At 42.6% G+C, this 18298-nt stretch overlaps 1 protein-coding gene across 2 annotated transcripts in view; it reads left to right on the top strand.

The window, feature by feature from the left end:
* Positions 1-18298, top strand: part of reps1 (RALBP1 associated Eps domain containing 1) — a 129212-nt gene that overhangs the window by 26323 nt on the left and 84591 nt on the right. For both annotated transcript variants that reach the window (XM_084314756.1, XM_084314757.1), the window contains exons 2-4: positions 3324-3447; positions 11956-12185; positions 15745-15928. In XM_084314756.1, the coding sequence (XP_084170882.1) occupies positions 3324-3447; positions 11956-12185; positions 15745-15928 (538 nt within the window). The remainder of the gene's footprint in view (positions 1-3323; positions 3448-11955; positions 12186-15744; positions 15929-18298) is intronic.

The raw sequence follows: 18298 nt of genomic DNA on the forward strand, positions 1-18298 counted from the left end.
ATTGCTGTTATACCCCCCCGTTCCCACCTCTTGAACCCATGATCTTCTATCCCTGGTCTGAATTTGTTGTCGTGTGCTATCCATCTCAGTATCTTAGATTCTTTTTCTAGCTTGTATTTCTTTACTATTGTGTTCCATATGTTTATAGTGAATCTGGTAATTGGATCTAGTAGTTGTTCCTGTCTTCTGAACAGCTCCCTATCTCCTATCAGTGTCTGCACTTTGAATCCCTCTCTTTTGGTTTCTATATCTTTCCATTTGGCCTCATAGTTCACATTGCACCAGCATGCTACTGTTCTAAGCTGTGCTGCATAGTAATAGCTTTCTAAACTGGGTACTGCCATCCCTCCTTTCTCCTTTGGTAATTGTAGAGTCACATATCTGATCCTTGGCCTTTTCCCCCCCCAAATGAATCTTGATATCTGTCTATCCCATTCCCTAAATTGTTTTTGTGGTATTAATATAGGTAGGGATTGAAATAGGTATAGTAACCTTGGTAATATGTTCATCTTAATGATTTCGATCCTTGAACTGAAATCTAGGGGCATCACTGTATCTTTCTAGATCTCTCTTGATTTTCTGATTTATCTGTGTATAGTTTGCATCGTATAGCCCCTCCCCCCTCTTGTGATGTTCACCCCTAGGTACTTGATCCTGTCCATGTCCCATTTGATTTTGTATTTTTCTTTTATCTCTATCGTTGGTGTGTAGTTCAGTGCTAATGTCTGTGTCTTTGTCACATTAAGTCTATACCCTGAGTAATATCCATATTCTGTCAGCAGATCCATCAGTGTCGGGAAGCTTATGTCTGGTTGTCTCCACCTCTTCTTCTTACCACCAATCAGAAGCTCTCGTTCGTTTATTTACCTCCGGATTGTCAGCCATTACTCTACTCGGAGCTAACGTTATCTCCCCGCCAGCCACATTGACAAGTACCAGCGCTTATACATTACTGGCAAATGTCTTGTTGCACTTGTGGCAACGAGCGTTGTCAGCATCGACTTTAGTAAAATAGACCCAGACTTTTGAACGTTTCGTTCTGTCCGCCATTATGAGAGCAGAGCTGTCTGTACTCGGCAGCAGCGGCACCCGTGTGTGTGTGAGTGTGTGTGTGTGGGAGGGGAAGAGAGGAGAGAGCACAGCACAGCCCGCTCCCCGCGCAGGCAGAGACACTGAGGCAGGAGAGATATAGACAACGGCCAACAAGATTAGTTTGCGACGTTTAAATTCCTCAAAAAAAAACTCCATAATTTCTCGAGTACCGATAGCAGTACCGATGACGTCGGAGCTTATAAATACTAAAAAAAAAAAAAAAAAAAAAAAAAAAAAATTGATTTAAAAAAAATATATATATATATATATATATACATTTAAAAAAAAATATTATAATACAATAAATATCGGTTATCGGCTTGAGGAGCATAAAGTTATCGGTGTCAAAAAATCAATATTGTGCATCCCTAGTCAAAATGCTTGCTATCTGCCAACAGCTCCACTGACTTGTGTGTATACTCTGCTTTGGTCAAATCACATTCAGCATGCCCTCAGCACCCTACTCCCTCAGCTAGCCCCTTTTGTTACTGCGATGCAAGCCAAGAGCTCGAATACGCATCGGATCAATGTTATAACTAAGACATTGATATCAGGAGCTATATGTAGCTACTGCTAGCCGGCTAGATAACGTTAAGACAACGCCTCAGTTAGGGCTGGGCGATATAACGATAACGATAAATATCGCGATATATTTTAATAATCGATATCGGGATTTTTTTTTTTTGTTACCTGCAACAGGGCAGTTTTAAAACCAGAGACAGTGGACAGACTTGTCTTTCTTGCCTGCAACTTAAAGTAATGGCTTTGCTTGTCCAAATGACAATACTGACCAAATTGAGATTTCTTTTTATCTTGTCCATTTATTTTGTTTGCTTTCTAATTTAAAATACAGTTTGAAACCGTCTGTACACAGTAGGCTATGTGTGCTAGCAGAGCTAGACTCCAGTCACGAGTCACGGTGCACATGTGCGGTGGTTTGTCCACCAAAAAAGCGCTAAAAAATGGAAAAGAAACTAGCAGAGCCAGAACTGTTCAACTCCCCTGGAGCCACAGCCAGCAGAGAAGCCCGTTTACTTTCGCTTTTAAACCAGCTGCAGCCTGAGAACTGGAGTGTGAGGGGATGTAACACTAAAGATGGCGGCAACGACAAAGAATTGCTGCAAAATAAACATACATCTGTTTAAAAAAAAAAAATTATATATATTTTTTTACGATAATTATCGATATCGAGTGATATGATAACATTATCATATCGTTATCGCGATGTGATTTTTTTGCCATATCGCCCAGCCCTAGCCTCAGTGAACTATTTAGTTTACTGGGACATTTCATATAGAGCTAACGTGAGCTAACGTGAGCTACCTAGCTAATGGAGGTATCATGCACTACTAGACTATTGCTGGAGCATTTGTTGATATCAGGAGCTATCAGTAGTTAGCCAGCTAGATACCGTTAGACAATGCCTCATGTATTAAACTAAAAGTGAATAGTTGACTGGGTAATTTTGTTTAAACAGTAACGATAGCTAGGTAGCTAACGTTAGCTCACGGTCGCATGCACCAGAGTAGAGTAGACTGCCGGAGGCAATAGGAGCCTCTGTTGTTGACACGGGTTTGGTAGCGGCTGGGCAGGAGGAGGAGGAGGGGCCGTGCGCTGCAGCTCTGTGTGCTTGAGACAGAAGTCAGCGAGTGAGAACTCCGCTAAGAATTGGATCATTTCGATCGGTTTTCACGATCGGCGGAAATAAAGCATTATCGGAATTCACCGATCTCATATTTATACTGAATATCGGCCGATACCGATCGCTGGCTTATCGATCGGGGCATCCCTATAATGACATTTCACGATATAGTATGTTTTCTGTAAATTGGATGAAATATTGATACAAAATAACCACATACTTCATGACTACTTTTTGATAATCCTGAGTTTGAACTACATACAAATGAAAGTCACTTTCTCTTTTCTCTTTTTATTTATTCTCTCCTGTGTCCTCTACTCTCTCTCAGCCTTCCTCCAGCGTCTGTGGGTTCTTGAAAAGCGCTTTATAAATAAAATGTGTATTAATATTATTATTATTATTATTATTATTATTAACCTTCTCTCCTGTATCTCCCCTACTCTGTCTCCCTCTCAGCCTTCCTACTCTCTCAATAAAGAAAAACATACTTGGACCCCCCAAAAAAACAATGATTAAATCATTGTCTAAATCTGAGTTTTGGATGTATTTGGTTTTTCTGTTAAAACTGTTTGTCTGTGTGTGTCTTTAGATCACAGAACTGTGTGGAGCCACTCGACTTGGTCACTTTGGGCGGAGTCAGTTCTACATCGCTCTCAAACTCATCGCCGTCGCCCAATCTGGACTTCCCCTGAGGGTGGAGAGCCTCAACTCAGGTGAGGCCACGGTCCACTTTAACCCCCTCACACGGCTCTCCTTCCAGGTTAAACTGTCGGGTCCATAAATATTTGGACATCAACACAACTTTCATAATTCTGGCTACACCACCACCATGGATTTTAAATGAAACAATTGAGATGTGTTTTAACTTCTTACCGGTACCGGGCCGAGATTTATTTCACGTCACAAATGGATCAATACAGTGAGTCCGTATTAAGTGATGTTGTGTTTCTTTTTCAAATGTAGCCAAGATTAAAGACCCTAACCCTATCAAAACGGCAGCCAAAGTGTATATTTTCAGCACTACGTTTGTTTAGCAATGATTTTAAGTGTTATTGGTGAAATATGAGTTTATAGAAATCTCAGCGCAAAAAGGCGGATATGGCGCAACCAAACTTGAGTGTAGTCTTTTGAAAGAAGCGACCCAGGGCTTTTGATGGGCTTTCAAATTTCATAAAACTACACTTCCCAGCTCATGCCAGCTCATGTCAATCATCTAACTTCTAGCGTGAAGCTTCCACCCCCCCAGTTATTTTGGGATCATATTGCACATGTAGAACAAACCTGAACTGCCATTGGAAAGGGGAGATTTGGCCCGATCCATAGATGTGTGACTTGGCCATAATAAGGTCATTTATAGGCTTGATATTCTATATTCATATTTCAAATTGCATGTGTCCGGATGGCAGAATTCAGTACTGTATCTACAAAAAAACCTGTAAATCATCTGCCCTTTATTAATTTGTTTATATTTTTTGTACATGTGATCTCAAGAAGGTGCTGAATGATACATGTCTGGTAAATTTTAGCATGGTGTTATTCACCGTTGAGGATACAAAAATATTATATTCTCCTTTGTTTCATTACAATTTACTCAAGCCTAGTAACAGACACAATATTCCTGACACTGGGAATACATTCCCCGAGATCCATAGATGTCCCTAGATACCAGGAACATGCAAATGACCTTGTAGAAGTGGAGCAATCCTCCATTTACTTGGGTATGTATTTCTAGGCGAATTTTCTGACTATAGGGCTTAAGAGGTTAAAGTTGAACACGAAAACACATGCACACACACACACACACACACACACACACACACACACACACACACACACACACACACACACACACACACACACACACACACACACACACACACACACACACACACACACACACACACTGGAACAAAGGACTGAGCAATCACATGACAATGATGCATCTGTTTCTAAGCTCGGCCCAAGCTTTCACTGCACCATTGTCTGCACCAACTTTTGAGATTGGCAATCTCGAAACAACTACCCCGCTTTGAGTAGATTTGCAAGGGAAAACAAGCACACACAAGTCACTGAATGTAGGCTAGAATGGGAATATGAAAAGTGATTTATTTGCAACCTGCAGTAGTAGGATTTTGATTAATATATTATTTAAGTTACTATTTAAATTGAATCTACTACTCAGGGAAATACTGCAATTATTATTTGAACGTAAATAAATCTACTAGCCTACTCTGGGAAGTACCGCAGGCTAATTAATATCTCAGGGTAGTAGCCTACTGTAGGCATACAACCAGGGAACAAACTTAACTTTTTGACTTACCAGATTTTTTACAAGCCAAAAATTATAAATAGCTTTTTAGTATATCGCCATGTGTTATTATTACTATATAATACTCTCATATGCTATTTTCAATTAATATCATAAACAACATAAGGAATATTAGCATAATTTTGAGTGGACTGAAGGAATGAGTCAGCGTTAATAGTTTTAAATGCAAATAATTTATTGAAACATAGAAGTGGGGTCGGGACACACACACTGTTTCAACTCACCACCCCCGCATCATATTGTAGTCTAGTAGTCTGTCTTCAAACTTCCACTCCTCTCGAAACTTTTTTATATTTGAATATCAACATTATCTGTCCATCCTCAGTAATCCTCAGTTTACTATAATATACTCCTGTCCTGAGTCCTGACTAGTGACTTCATCGTCTTTCCAAACGCACGCACACACAGACACTGTCTGCTGTTCTCTATGGCTCTGCGCCTCTGCCTCTGATCAGGATTAGCTTGTTAGCTTACGCTAACGTTGTAGTGATTGTAATGGTACATAAACGTTAATTTCGGGCGATGTGGGCATAAAGGAATGGCGACGGTGCAAAGCATGTAGATGCATTTGACTGGGCGGATATGACGCGCGGAGTTGCTACGGGTTTTTTCAAAATAAGAGTATCATATGAGCCGAACGTTGCTAGCTGCCGGAGCCATAGATATTATGACTGGAGCTGCGCTTGGGGCGGAAATGAGACCCGCACAGGATTTTCAAAATAAGAGTATCGATATGAACTACACGCCAGGTGGCGGGCAGACCTCTCATTTTTACTCGCCAAACCTTAAATCTACACACATTTGGCGTTTGGCGGGTGCTTATTTTGTTCCCTGCATACAACTACATTTTTAATTAGGCCTAATTATTTCACAGTGGCACAGGATAATTTGCCAAGCTTTGGTTCATTTTCAAATAAAACAAGTTGTGTCTTGTTATGTTAATCTTGTTGGTAGTAGAGGAAAGGGCATGTTTGTAGCCTCAAATTAATTCTAGGCTACATCTAGGTGGGGACCAGGTTAGGTGGGGCTCGAAAATATTTCCAACTACCCAAGTGGGGCCCGATTGAAAAGGTTTGGGAACCACTGGTCTAGAGAAAGCCCTCAATATGTCTGTTGAAGTGGCCACACTGTAGCTAATAGATGTCTGTTGAAGTGATGGGTAGATGGAGTGGAAGTGTCAGCAGGAAATTAAGTGGTATATTTATCCAGCCGTCTTATACTGCTCCAACAGCCATCATCTTCAGTTCTCCATGAAGTGGAACAAACCACTGTTAACTTCTTAACACTTTCAGTGCCACCAGGTGGCGCCAGACTTAGTGCTGGAATGCCACCATCCACTTTAATGTTAACGTTAATATCACCTAATCTATGTTTTAAATTATGGCTATGTGTCTAATCTGCCTGTTGCTTATCAAAGAATCATTTTCCAGTCAGTGCTGTCAAGGCAGATTGTTTTTTTATCGCTTCATTTCCGTTTGAGAGCATTTTGAAAAGCACCCGTTTTGAGGTAAAAAAAACAGCCATTCTGGGCCATTCTGTGATAATCGTCTTTTACTGGAATATTCCAGAACGTTGATATTTGTCGGCCTATTTATGAATTGTTTTCAAATAAACGCTAGATGATTAATATTATACGTACACGCACGCCCATTCGAGCAAAAAATTCTGAGAAATCTCGTGAGTGGCTTTCAACGTGACTATTATAAATCCGAGAAAACCAAAAGTGGCTATTCATTTCAAACTTGAACTTGAGGATACTTGCATACTTTTTTGCAAACCAAAATACTATACTTTATACTTATAGTACATGCATGAGCCTGGTCTCTTTTGAAAGATAACATTCTGAAGTTTCTGATACAATAAAAAAAATGCACTCTTAGTGCTAATGAAATAGAGTAACATAGGTCTGAACTTGAGTTGTAGAAAAACGTGTTACTCAAGTTTTTCTGTAGTAGTTGCAATATCCAGAAGTAGTCCAATAATTTTCGAGATCGCAAATGATTGACGGAGCTGGAGCGTCGGGAGTCGGGAGTGGTTTTCGAAAAAATTGAAAGTCTGCTAAAGACTTTGGTGCACGCCTCATATCAGCATGAACTCGAGAACCGCTGAACGGATTTTGTCGCCTAAAACGGCAATCGACAGACAACAAATAGGGCTTTAATTAGATCTATATATTGTATTAAAAAATATGCACACCCGAGACGCCAAAGTGGCGTCGGGCGCCGGTGGGAAAATCATCCTCAAGAGGGGCCGGGCTGTTGCACGTTAAGAGGTTAAACAATCCACACTTCACTTCATCATAGGGACGTTTTCCCAGATCGAGTACTCTCTTGAATTACTCAAGTAGTGATCAAGTACTTGTCTCTTTTGATATTTTTATTGGTTTTTTAAAAGATTTTTCACATACAGTTACTTACATTACAAAACACACATTGGGACAGAAGGGGGGGGGGGGGGGGGGGGTTCCTCCAGTTCATCTATGCCGTCATGCCAGCAAAAACAGATAAAAAAGAAAAACAAGCAAAAAAAGGAAATCTAACCCGGACAGGCACTGCACAGTACTGCACTTGCCTCGAGCCCATTCACATGTAGGCATACATATATATACATATATTATTTTTTTCTATCCAAAGTCTGTCCATACAATGGGGCATTGGGCCTTTAGAAGGATCTGAGAAATTGTAGCAGGAAAGTAGTCTAATAGTGGGGCCCACACATCCTGAAAGGAAGCGTTGTTGCCTCTATGCATTGCACAGAGTCTTTCATGGGGTAGCACACCGAAGATCTCTCTGTACCACATCTGTATGGATGGAGGCCTATCCTTAATCCAGTTTATCAAAATGCATTTCCGGGCTGAAAGCAGAAGTTTATCAAATAGTTTGAATTGTGAGGGTGTCAAATTATTTTCCTTTGATGGGAGTCTCAGTAAAAAAGCTCCCGGATCCTTCTTTATTTTCACCTTGAAAATGTCGCTCAGCTCACGTGCCACTTGGCCCCAGAACCTGGATATACACTTACCTTCCCAAAAGTAGTGATAGTAGGTGCCCAGATCAGTTTGACATTTCGAACATAATGGAGATATTGAACGGTCCATTTTGTTTAGTAACACAGGTGTGATGTGTAATCTGTGAAGAATTTTATATTTTGTTTCTCTCAGTCTGTTACAAGTATAAACCTTTTTAACTGAGTCAATGGCCTCCTGCCAGTCGTCTTCAATATATTCATTGTTAAAATCTCTTTCCCATTTGCGGAGGGATGGTAACTCCTGTGAGTACAGCAGTGAGTAAAACGCAGAGATGAAATGTGATACCTTACTACAGTTGGATAAGAAGTTCTCTGTTTTGCTGTAAAGGGAGCCCATTGGCGTTGGCAGCTGTAGTGAGTTAATAAAATGTTGTATTTGCAAGAAACCAAAAAAAAATTCTCTTGGGAGGTTAAATTGTGTTTGCAGTTGCTGAAACGACACCAACACACCATCCCTAAACAGATCCCCCAATACACGAAGCCCTAGTGAGTGCCAGGTCTTAAAGATGGCCGAACTGCGCCCAGGTCCAAATTCATGGTTGCTAGAGATTGGTATTAGCAATGATCTTAGGTCTCCTCTCCCTGTGTAGATGGTAATCTGTCGCCACACTCTGATAGAGTTATAGATCAGGGGTTCCCAAACTTTTCAGGCCGGGGCCCAGAAAATAAGGCGTCAGAGAGCCGCGGCCCAATGCACATCGTCTGTTTTTTTTTTTTTTTTTTTTTTGCCAGACGACCGATTTTTTAAGCCAAATATCACTTCAATCCTATTAAGTTAGTTCAAGTTAGTTATTCATTTATATGTGCTATTTATGAGAGGGCTAACTTGTTGCAAAATAATAATGATAATAATAATAGCCTCATTAAAATACTATTGTTGCTTCGGTTGTTTTCAGCGTTTTATGTGCATAATCTGTTATTTAGTTTGAAATGTTTGTTGAAATAAGTAGATTTTTCGTTTTTGTTTATTTATTAAGTTAATATAAAACCATATAGTCACATTTTAGAATACAATAGAATAGAATTTTAGAATACAACTAGAAACACTGTCCTGGCCTGCTTCTAAGTTCAGTGGCCTGACAAAAAAAAAAAAAAATTATTTTTTTTAAATCATCTCGCGGCCCACCCGTGGCTGCTCGCGGCCCACCTTTGGGTCGCGACCCCGACTTTGGGAACCACTGATAGATAATTGGATTGCCTCGTATCTCCCTATGAATCTTATCTTTATTACCGGTTACCAGTGCCCATAGTGAGTTTGGTGAGCAGCCCCACGAGTCCACACAGTTCTTATTGTGTAGATAGGCTTGTAACCATTCCCAGATGTAACGAGCGTGACAGGCCCAGTTATAGAAGAGTATATTTGGCATGGCAAGGCCCGCTTTACTGGTTGGTAGCTGCAAGATTTTAAATCTCAAGTACTTGTAAATGCATCTATCTTTAGAATGCATAAAGAGCATGGCTGCAATAACGATGCACACAGTGATGCTTAACACATTGGGTGCCATGCAGTATGCCCATCTTTACCACTCTCTGCCAGTGCTGTAAGCCTATGGCGTGGCTCACCTTCTTTGCAGGGCTATAACTTTTTAAATATTATAGCTATATTGACATTACTATGGCCCATTCAACATCGGGTATCTTATCGTTCCGGATGTGGGAACGTTATATTTTTCCATTCATACATTGTCGTGTTAGTACCGTCGAGAATATAAGTATGTTTTTAGACTGTATAGTAGAGCTGCCGCGATTACCGCATTACCGCGGTATCGCTGTTACATCACGGCCACCGCAGAGTAGGCTGAATACCGCGTCACCGCTGTTTTTTATAATAATAATAATAAATTACCCTCCTCTCGTTGGGCTTGCGGCTCTGCAGATATACCCTACTCCTCTATCGAGGTTCCAAGCGACCCTATTGGGTACCAGAAAAGTCACGTGAAACATTGCAGACCACTGATTGGTCAGAAGAGAGACGCGTCACACGTTGTAGCGTCATGCAGTGTGTTACCACCAATCGGCAAGCGCGTATTAGGTTTTTACTTCCTGAATGTCAGCTCATCACAACACGGCTAATAACGTTAGCTTTAACTCTCCGCCGGAGTGGACTACCATCGCTCCTCTGGAGTACTAAACGAGACATAATGATTTTACTGTCTGCAACGAATGTTATAATAAAAGCCCTTCGTTCTATACACTTGTCTGATTGAAAACTTTATTAACAGACCGCAGAATGGGACAACTCAGCACGCTCTGAGCAAAGAAAGGAACGGAGATATGAATAGAGTATTGCTTGCCTTGCTATAGTCCGGTAAATACGCTGATGTTATTGAACGTATAACTATATAATGTTAATGCCACAAAACGAATGCCTTTATTATAAAGTAGTAACTTTATAGTAATAATAATAAGAAAGGGTCGGGGGGGTTAGGGGTAACCACCCCTGCCCGCGACACCGAGTGAACTGCGCACGACCAGAGGGGAAACTTCGAATCCGTGTTTCACTTTCAATAACTAATGCGTGCTTGCCGAATCCCAAACAATATTCATGCTGCAAAGTCATCCTCTAAAGATAGACATTTAGACTAGAGGCAGGCTATATGCTATAAAGAGTAGACTACTACTAAAAAAAAAAAATGCATTCAAACTTTTTATTTTTATTTTTTGTGTGCGTGCGGTAATAACCGCGGCGGTAGGAAATATTTTGCAAATGTGTGCGGTAAGGAAAACATCAATACCGCGGCAGCTCTACTGTATAGCAGTAATTCCTATAACGCACGCTATAGGCCCCGGCGCGTATTATACATTGGCGTTTCGTCCCTATACACGGTATATTAAAATTTCAAATGCATATGATGATCGCTATACATTAGGGGTGTAACGGTACGTGTATTCGTCCCGCGAATTTACGGTACGGCCGTCACGGTGCGGTACGTGCAGCCATACGACGAATACGTGACAGCGCAAACATACCAGTCGCACATGCAGGCACTCACGAGGTCCGTGCGAGAACAGTGCGCGTGGCCGGGCACACAGAGTCTGACTTCAGAGCGAGTGAAAGTGCACGGAGAAAGGCACATTTACATTAGAAGAACAGCTGCAGCCTGCAGGGTCATTACAATTGTACAGTTTTTTTGTGTTAATGCTTGTCAGTCAAAACAGGCGGTTACCATTTGTAATAATTACATTACCTCGACTCTGTCTGCAGCAGGTCTCTCCACTCATGGAAACATTTTTGGTACAGGATCATGTGTTCTCTTTGGCTAGCAGTAGTAGCAGTGTTTGGGTCCATGTAGCATAACTAACTTTTACAGGTAGCTTACCCACAACGTTAGCACGTCCGTATCAATAGTCTATGAATGCAAAGTGGACGACATGTTGTTAAAATAGACTGCATTTATATAGAGCTTTTGTCCAAAACACTTTACAACTTATGCCTTACATTCACCCATTCACTCACACATTCACACACCGATGGCGGAGGCAACCATGGAAGGCCAACCTGTCATCGGGAGCAGTTAGAGGTTAAGTGTCTTGCTCAAGGACAATTCAACACACTGCAAAAACTAGCACTTTTAGTGGACGTACTTGGTAATAAAATTAAAAATCCCTCAAAAACCAGTTGAGTAAAGTAATTAATTACTCTCGCCCCTCCCTACTTCTGAGCTCTAATGCAGGTTTTTGTAACTCAACTTGTCTGTTATGTAGATGACATGTCTGTTATGTAGATGGCATGTCTGTTATGTAGATGGAATGTCTGTTATGTAGATGGATGTGTAGATGACATCTGTGTTTCACATATGATATGTCTGTTACGTAGTTGACATGTCTGTTATATATAGATGACATGTCTCTTTTCCTTCCTTCCTAGTCAAGGACCTGCCGTTGCCCAGGTTCGTGGTCGGGAAGAACGAGGCGGAGGCACGGCACGCTGCTCTGTACCAGGACGCCGACAGCCAAGGCCCCTACCCCGGCCCCACTTCCGCGGTCATCCCCAGACCACCTGGCAGGGGCCTCCAAACCAAGAAAGGTCCCCCCTCGTCCTCCGCGGTCCCTGTTCATGAGGTCATCCAGCCCCTGGCACCCACCATAGAACCACAGGTATGTGATTCTTAACACATTGACTGCCGTTCACGTAGATCTACGTTTCTGTGGCCCGACCGTTGAGTGCCGAAAACGTAGATCTACGTTTCTGTCATGTTTTTTTTTTTTTTTTTTTTTTATCCACTTTTTCTCCCATTTTCTATATTTTCTCCCATCCCAATTTCGTATCATCCAATTCAACCCTCCCCTGTCACAAACGCTGTTTCTTGCCTCCCACAAGCCGGCTGCAATGTGGACTAAGTCATACATAGCACAAGTCCCCTCCGGTACTTGAGGTAACAGCAGTCGCATCTTTTCACCTGCGCAGCTCGATCTCTCAGTGGCGAGGAGTAACGCGTGGGAGGCTCACGCTGCCCCCGACACTTCCTGATTCTACTGCGCAGGCGCACCAACGACCTGTAGGAGTCGCTGTCCACAACGCCCGATCCCCACCCATCAGTTTCCCACTCCCTAATACGGCCAATGTGTATTAGTATGAACGACCAGCTAAACTGAAAGCAATGTGGAGCGCTGGGCTCGAACAGGCGAGCCCAGCGTCTCCGCATTCGTGGCGAGCGCCTTGCCCACTAAGCCACGTAGCCGCCCTGTCATGGTATTTCTTTTATTATCTATTGCCATTCATAATTCAGCGGGGCACCTTGTGCATACTGTTCTGAGTGTGTCTGAGCTGGCAGACGGTATTATACCGCCCTCTAACGCCTTCGGCCAGTAATGCACCCGGTTAGAAACGGGTTTGTTTCTTTTCTCTACCGAGCTGCGGCATGGGGGCGGGTCCTAAACACTCCGGCAAAACACACGCTTGTAGGGGTGGTTTGGACTACTGACTCCGCCCGCCTGTTGAAGTGCAATGTCCTACAACGTCAGAGGCACGATTGCTGTGGATAACTGGAATGGCGATGAGATTATTGGATTCTTTTTTTTTCCATTACTTCAGAGACCAGGTAAGGACACCATAATATGAAAGCTTTAAAAAAAAAGTTTCCACTTTTTCTCCTTATTTTCTATTTTTCTCCCATCCCAATTTCGTAATTCCAATTCTACCCTCCCCTGTCTTGAACGTTGCTAGACTATGCCTCCCACTGGTCGGCTGTAGTGAGGATAGAAGCCTTGCATCACGTGTCCCCTCTGGTACACGAGGAGGCAGCCTGTCGCATCTTTTCACCAGACAGCTCGAACTCTCAGTGGCGAGGAGTAACGCGTGGGAGGCTCACGCTGCCCCCGATACTTCCTGTTTCTGCTGTACAGGTGTCACCCAACCGACCTGTATGAGTCGCTGTCCACAACGTCCAATCCCCACCCACCGGCTTTCCCACCCTCTAACACTGCCAATTGTGTTAGTATGACGGCCGGCCAAGCCGGAAGCAACGCAGAGAGCTGGGCTCGATACCAGTATCTCCTGCGTTAGTGGCGAGCGCCTTGCCCATTGCGCCACCCAGCCACCCTAATTCCCATAATGTTGACATGTTCCTTAACACTTTGAGTGCCAACGACGAGATATCTCGTTTGTTCATGCCGACCGTTGAGTGCCAGAGAGATGAGATCTCGTTTTTGATCGTTTTTTTATTATTAGTGATTTCCATTCATATTTCATCAATCTAGCCTCCCGTTACCACTGGAACTCTCTCTGAGCTTCATTGCGAAAATACCGCCCCCTATCGTCTCTCCCTGTACTGCACCCCTTTGGATTAGACTGAATGAAACGCATGGGGGGAAAAAAATCCTGCTTCCTCATTTTACTTCTCAGGCAAGTCACCCGTGACGATCGGATCCATTGTGGAGCCTCAGAACAGCGTGGAATCGGTGTTTCGACCACCCAGCGTTGGATCAATAAACGCGATCGATATTTGGAATGGCGATCAGGAATTGGAATAATCTTTTTGGAGAACATCTGATCTGAGGTAACGAATCTATTTTACCAGTCTTAGGATAATCAGAGCTTTTTTCACAGAGATATCAACATGGGCCCTATGTGTGTGTGTGTGTGCTGATCAGGAAATAAGATAATCGATTTTTCAGCCCGCTTATGTGTGCATAAGTACACATATACTATCGATAATCTAGCGTTTATTTGAAAACAATTCATAAATAGGCAGACAAATTTCGTTTTTTGTGTATTCCAGTATATTCCAGTAAAGGGCGATTATCACAGAATCTTCTGAAATTTTCTGGAACATTCATAAAACGAGCGTTTTTCAAAATGGTATAAAACGGAAATGAACCGATTATTAAAAAATAAAATAAAAATAATAATAAAAAAAAAATACGTTTCGACAATGTTGACTGCAAACAAGTCATTGATAAGCGACGGTCATATTATACACATAGCCATAATTCAAGATGTAGTTTATGCGTTCGCAAATATGAGAGCTCCATCATTGAAGTGGGCGTTGGCACGCAACAGGGTTCTGGGGCACCGGAGCTCCGGCACGGAAAGTGTTAAGATATATTGTATCAAGTTTAATCACCTTTATCTTATGTACATTGTATATTGCTAGGGATGCCCCGATCACGTTTTTTGCCACCGATCACCGATCACCGATCGTCGTGAGCCATATCGGCCGATACCGATCCGATACCGATCGTTTTTGATTAAAAAGAAATTAAAAGTTATTTTATATAATTTTTTTTTTTTTTTTAATAAAATATATATATTATATAATTAGACTTGTACTTGTATTATCTGCGAGACATCGCCACCACGCAACAAGTCAAAATGCTCGCTATCTGCAAACAGCTCCACTGTCTGTGTGTACTCTAGTAGCCTCCAGCTACCAAAAAGGATTCTCCGGCGCTGCAGCGGGACCCTATTGGTAACGTTATGCTTTGGTCATTTAACATTCAGCAAGCCCTCAGCTCGAATACGCATTCAATCAATGTTATAAGACATTGATATCAGGAGCTATCTGTAGCTACTGCTAGCCGGCTAGATGACGTTAAGACAACTATTTAGTTCAATCGGACATTTTGTTTTGAACAGTGAATTAACGTCAGCTAACGCGAGCTAACGCGAGCTAACGGAGGTATCAACATGCACTACAAGACTTGCTGGAGCATTTGTTGATATCAGGAGCTATCGGTAGCTAGCCGGCTAAATACCGTTAGACAATGCCTACTAAAAGTGAATAGTTGACTGGGTAATTTTGTTTAAACAGTAACGATAGCTAGGTAGCTAACGTTAGCTCAGGTCGAATGCACTATCTCTAGACTCAGCAGTGTTTACAAACTCTACACGGGTATGGGCGGGGCTAGGGAGGAGGAGCAGTTTGCAGGTCCTGTGCGTCTGAGACAAGCGAGTGAGATATCCACTTGATCAGTTTCCGCGATCGGCGAATATGACTAATTATCGGAATTCCCCGATCGCATATTTATACTAATTATCGGCCGATAACGATCGGTGGCCGATCGATCGGGGCATCCCTATATATTGCTATTGCACTTTACTGTTACATTTTCACTCCGGTTATGCCAAACGTCTTTTCATTGCACTGCACTTGTGCTGTACGATGACAATATGTTTGAATCTAATCTAATATTATCTAATGTGTTCTCTTGTCAGCCTGACTCCACTTCTCCAGTGGCGTCTCCTCATCAGTCCCCTCCGTCCTCGCCGCCCTCCTGGAGGAAACACAAGCGACAGGCGAGCGGGGGAACTTCAGACAGACAGACGGTTGTAGCAGCAGCAGCAGCCACCACCGCTGCTGCTGGAGGAGTCTGGACACAGTTCAGAGAAGCACAGACAGGTACAACACTCTCAGGATGAGACGGAGACGAAGTGGACTGAAAACGATGGGAAATTTATTAGTGATTATTAGTGATGCATTGATGTGAAAATTGTGGCAGATACCGATAACCGATATTAATATTGCTGTTCTGGCCGATACCGATATTTACCAATGTCGATATCTCTGTATAGAAAACACTTCACAATCAAATAAAGAGCTATTTTCCAAAACGCATTTATTTTCTTTTTACTTTTGTAACTTATTTTCAGAAATGCCTACCGTAATTTTCTGACTATAAGGCGCGGCTTCCCCCCCATTTTTCGACCCTGCGGCTTATATAAGGGTGCGGCTAATCTATGGATTTGTACAGCTAACTGGGCGCGCTCCCTCAGCTCTGTGACCGTCAGATCAGACTCCTAAATCTGCTGCAGCAGTGCACGCCTTGCCCCTCCTCCTCCCCCTCACAGACCCACGTCAACAAACCATTACGGCAAGACTAATAATAATAATAATAAATTCAATTTGTACCGCACTTTACATTTGTAAAAATCTCAAAGTGCTACAGGAGATAAAAACAAAAAGTTAAATGAATAAAACAATTAAAATGAATAAAACAACCAATGAAATGGAAGAACATAAAAATAAAATGGATTAAAATAATGAAAAAAAATGAATAGAAGTAAAAAATTAAAGTAAAAGAAAAATTCAGGCCTTGTTAAAAATAAATGTTTTTAGGCCCCTTTTAACTCTTTCAGTGCCACGCCTGGTTTTCCGTTTTACCGCTTGAATGCCACCATCGGCGCCAATGTTAACGTTAATATCGCCTAATCTATGATTTAAATTATGGCTATGTGTCTAATCTGCCCATCGCATTATCAAATACTATTTTCCAGTCAGTGCTGTGAAGGCAGATTGTTTTTTTATCGCGTCGTTTCCGCTTCAGAGCAGTTAGAAAAGCCCCCGTTTTGATATAAAAAACAGCTCATTCTGGAGCATTCTATGAAAATCGTCTTTTAGTGGAATATTCCACAACGTTGATATTCGTCGGCCTTTTTATGAATCGTTTTCAAATAAACGCTAGATGATCAATATTATACGTGCACGCAAGCACATTACGGCCGAGCACTGATAATCGCTCCGTTGATTTCCTCACAGACTTTTACAGTGAAACCGAAAGAGGACATTTCACAAAACAGCTTATAACTTCATCAAACTTACTCTGATTATCCTAACACTGATAACATAGAGTCCTTACCTGACATCAGATGGTATCCAACTGGTATATTCCAATTCCTGATCACCATTCGAAAAAATCGATAAGTGTATGGATCCAACGCGATACTGTAGAACTCCATGATCAACGGGGCTCTGAGGTTCCAGAATGAACTGTGGTAACCCCGGCTGGATCAGTGAACTGGAAAATGTGGAGTACCGGATTTTTTTCCCCATTTCATTTTCATTGAGTCCATTCCAAAATCACTTATGTCATCTAGGAGACGACAGGGGGCGCTTTTTTCCACAGTGATTGTCGGCGCCCCTCGGCTATACTCGGGTAGGCTCGGGTGATGCAATAATTTTTCAGATCGCAAAAAAAAAAAAAAAATCGAGAAATCTCGTGAGTGGCACGCAACCACCTATAAAAAACCTGAGAAATCTCGTGAGTGGCACTGAAAGAGTTAAAAGCCTCCGGATTGTGGTGCTCTCAGGTGGATGGGGAGAGCATTCCACAGTCTGGGTGCGCAGAGCAGAAGGCTTGATTGCCCATGGTGTGCAGCTTAGTCCTGGGGGCTTTGAGGAGGTAGGCTGTGCCGGAGCGGAGGGAGCGTGAGGAGGACTGGGGGGGTGAGGAGTTCCTTGAGGTAGGCAGGGGCACCACCGTGTACGCACTGGTGAGTGAGGAGGGAGACCTTGAACTCAATTCTGTGTTCCACGGGGAGCCAGTGAAGTGATCTGAGGGTGGGGGTGATGTGATTATATTTGCGCACCCTCATCAGGATCCTAGCAGCGCTATTCTGGATGGTTTGCAGTTTTTGAATGCTTTTACTAGGAATCCCGATGAGTGCATTGCAATAGTCCAGCCTGGAGGAAACAAAGGCGTGGACGAGTTTCTCAGAATCTGCCATGGTGAGTGAGGAACAGAGTTTAGTGATGTTTCTGAGGTGAAAGAAAGAGGTCTTGCAGAGGTGTTTGATGTGCGTTTTGTATGTGAGGTGGGGGTCCATTTTCACGCCCAAGTTGGTGACAAGGGTGGAGAGGGGGGAATGTCCTGACCGGAGATGGTGGTGGCCGGACCTGGTGTGGGGTACCGATCAGCATGGCTTGAGTTTTGGAGCTGTTGTTCTAGAGCAGACCTGGGCATTGTACGGGATGATTCTGACCGGCCCGCGA

The sequence above is a fragment of the Notolepis coatsorum genome (assembly GCF_963971535.1).
Source record: "Notolepis coatsorum genome assembly, chromosome: 5".
NCBI classification, from domain to species: domain Eukaryota; kingdom Metazoa; phylum Chordata; class Actinopteri; order Aulopiformes; family Paralepididae; genus Notolepis; species Notolepis coatsorum.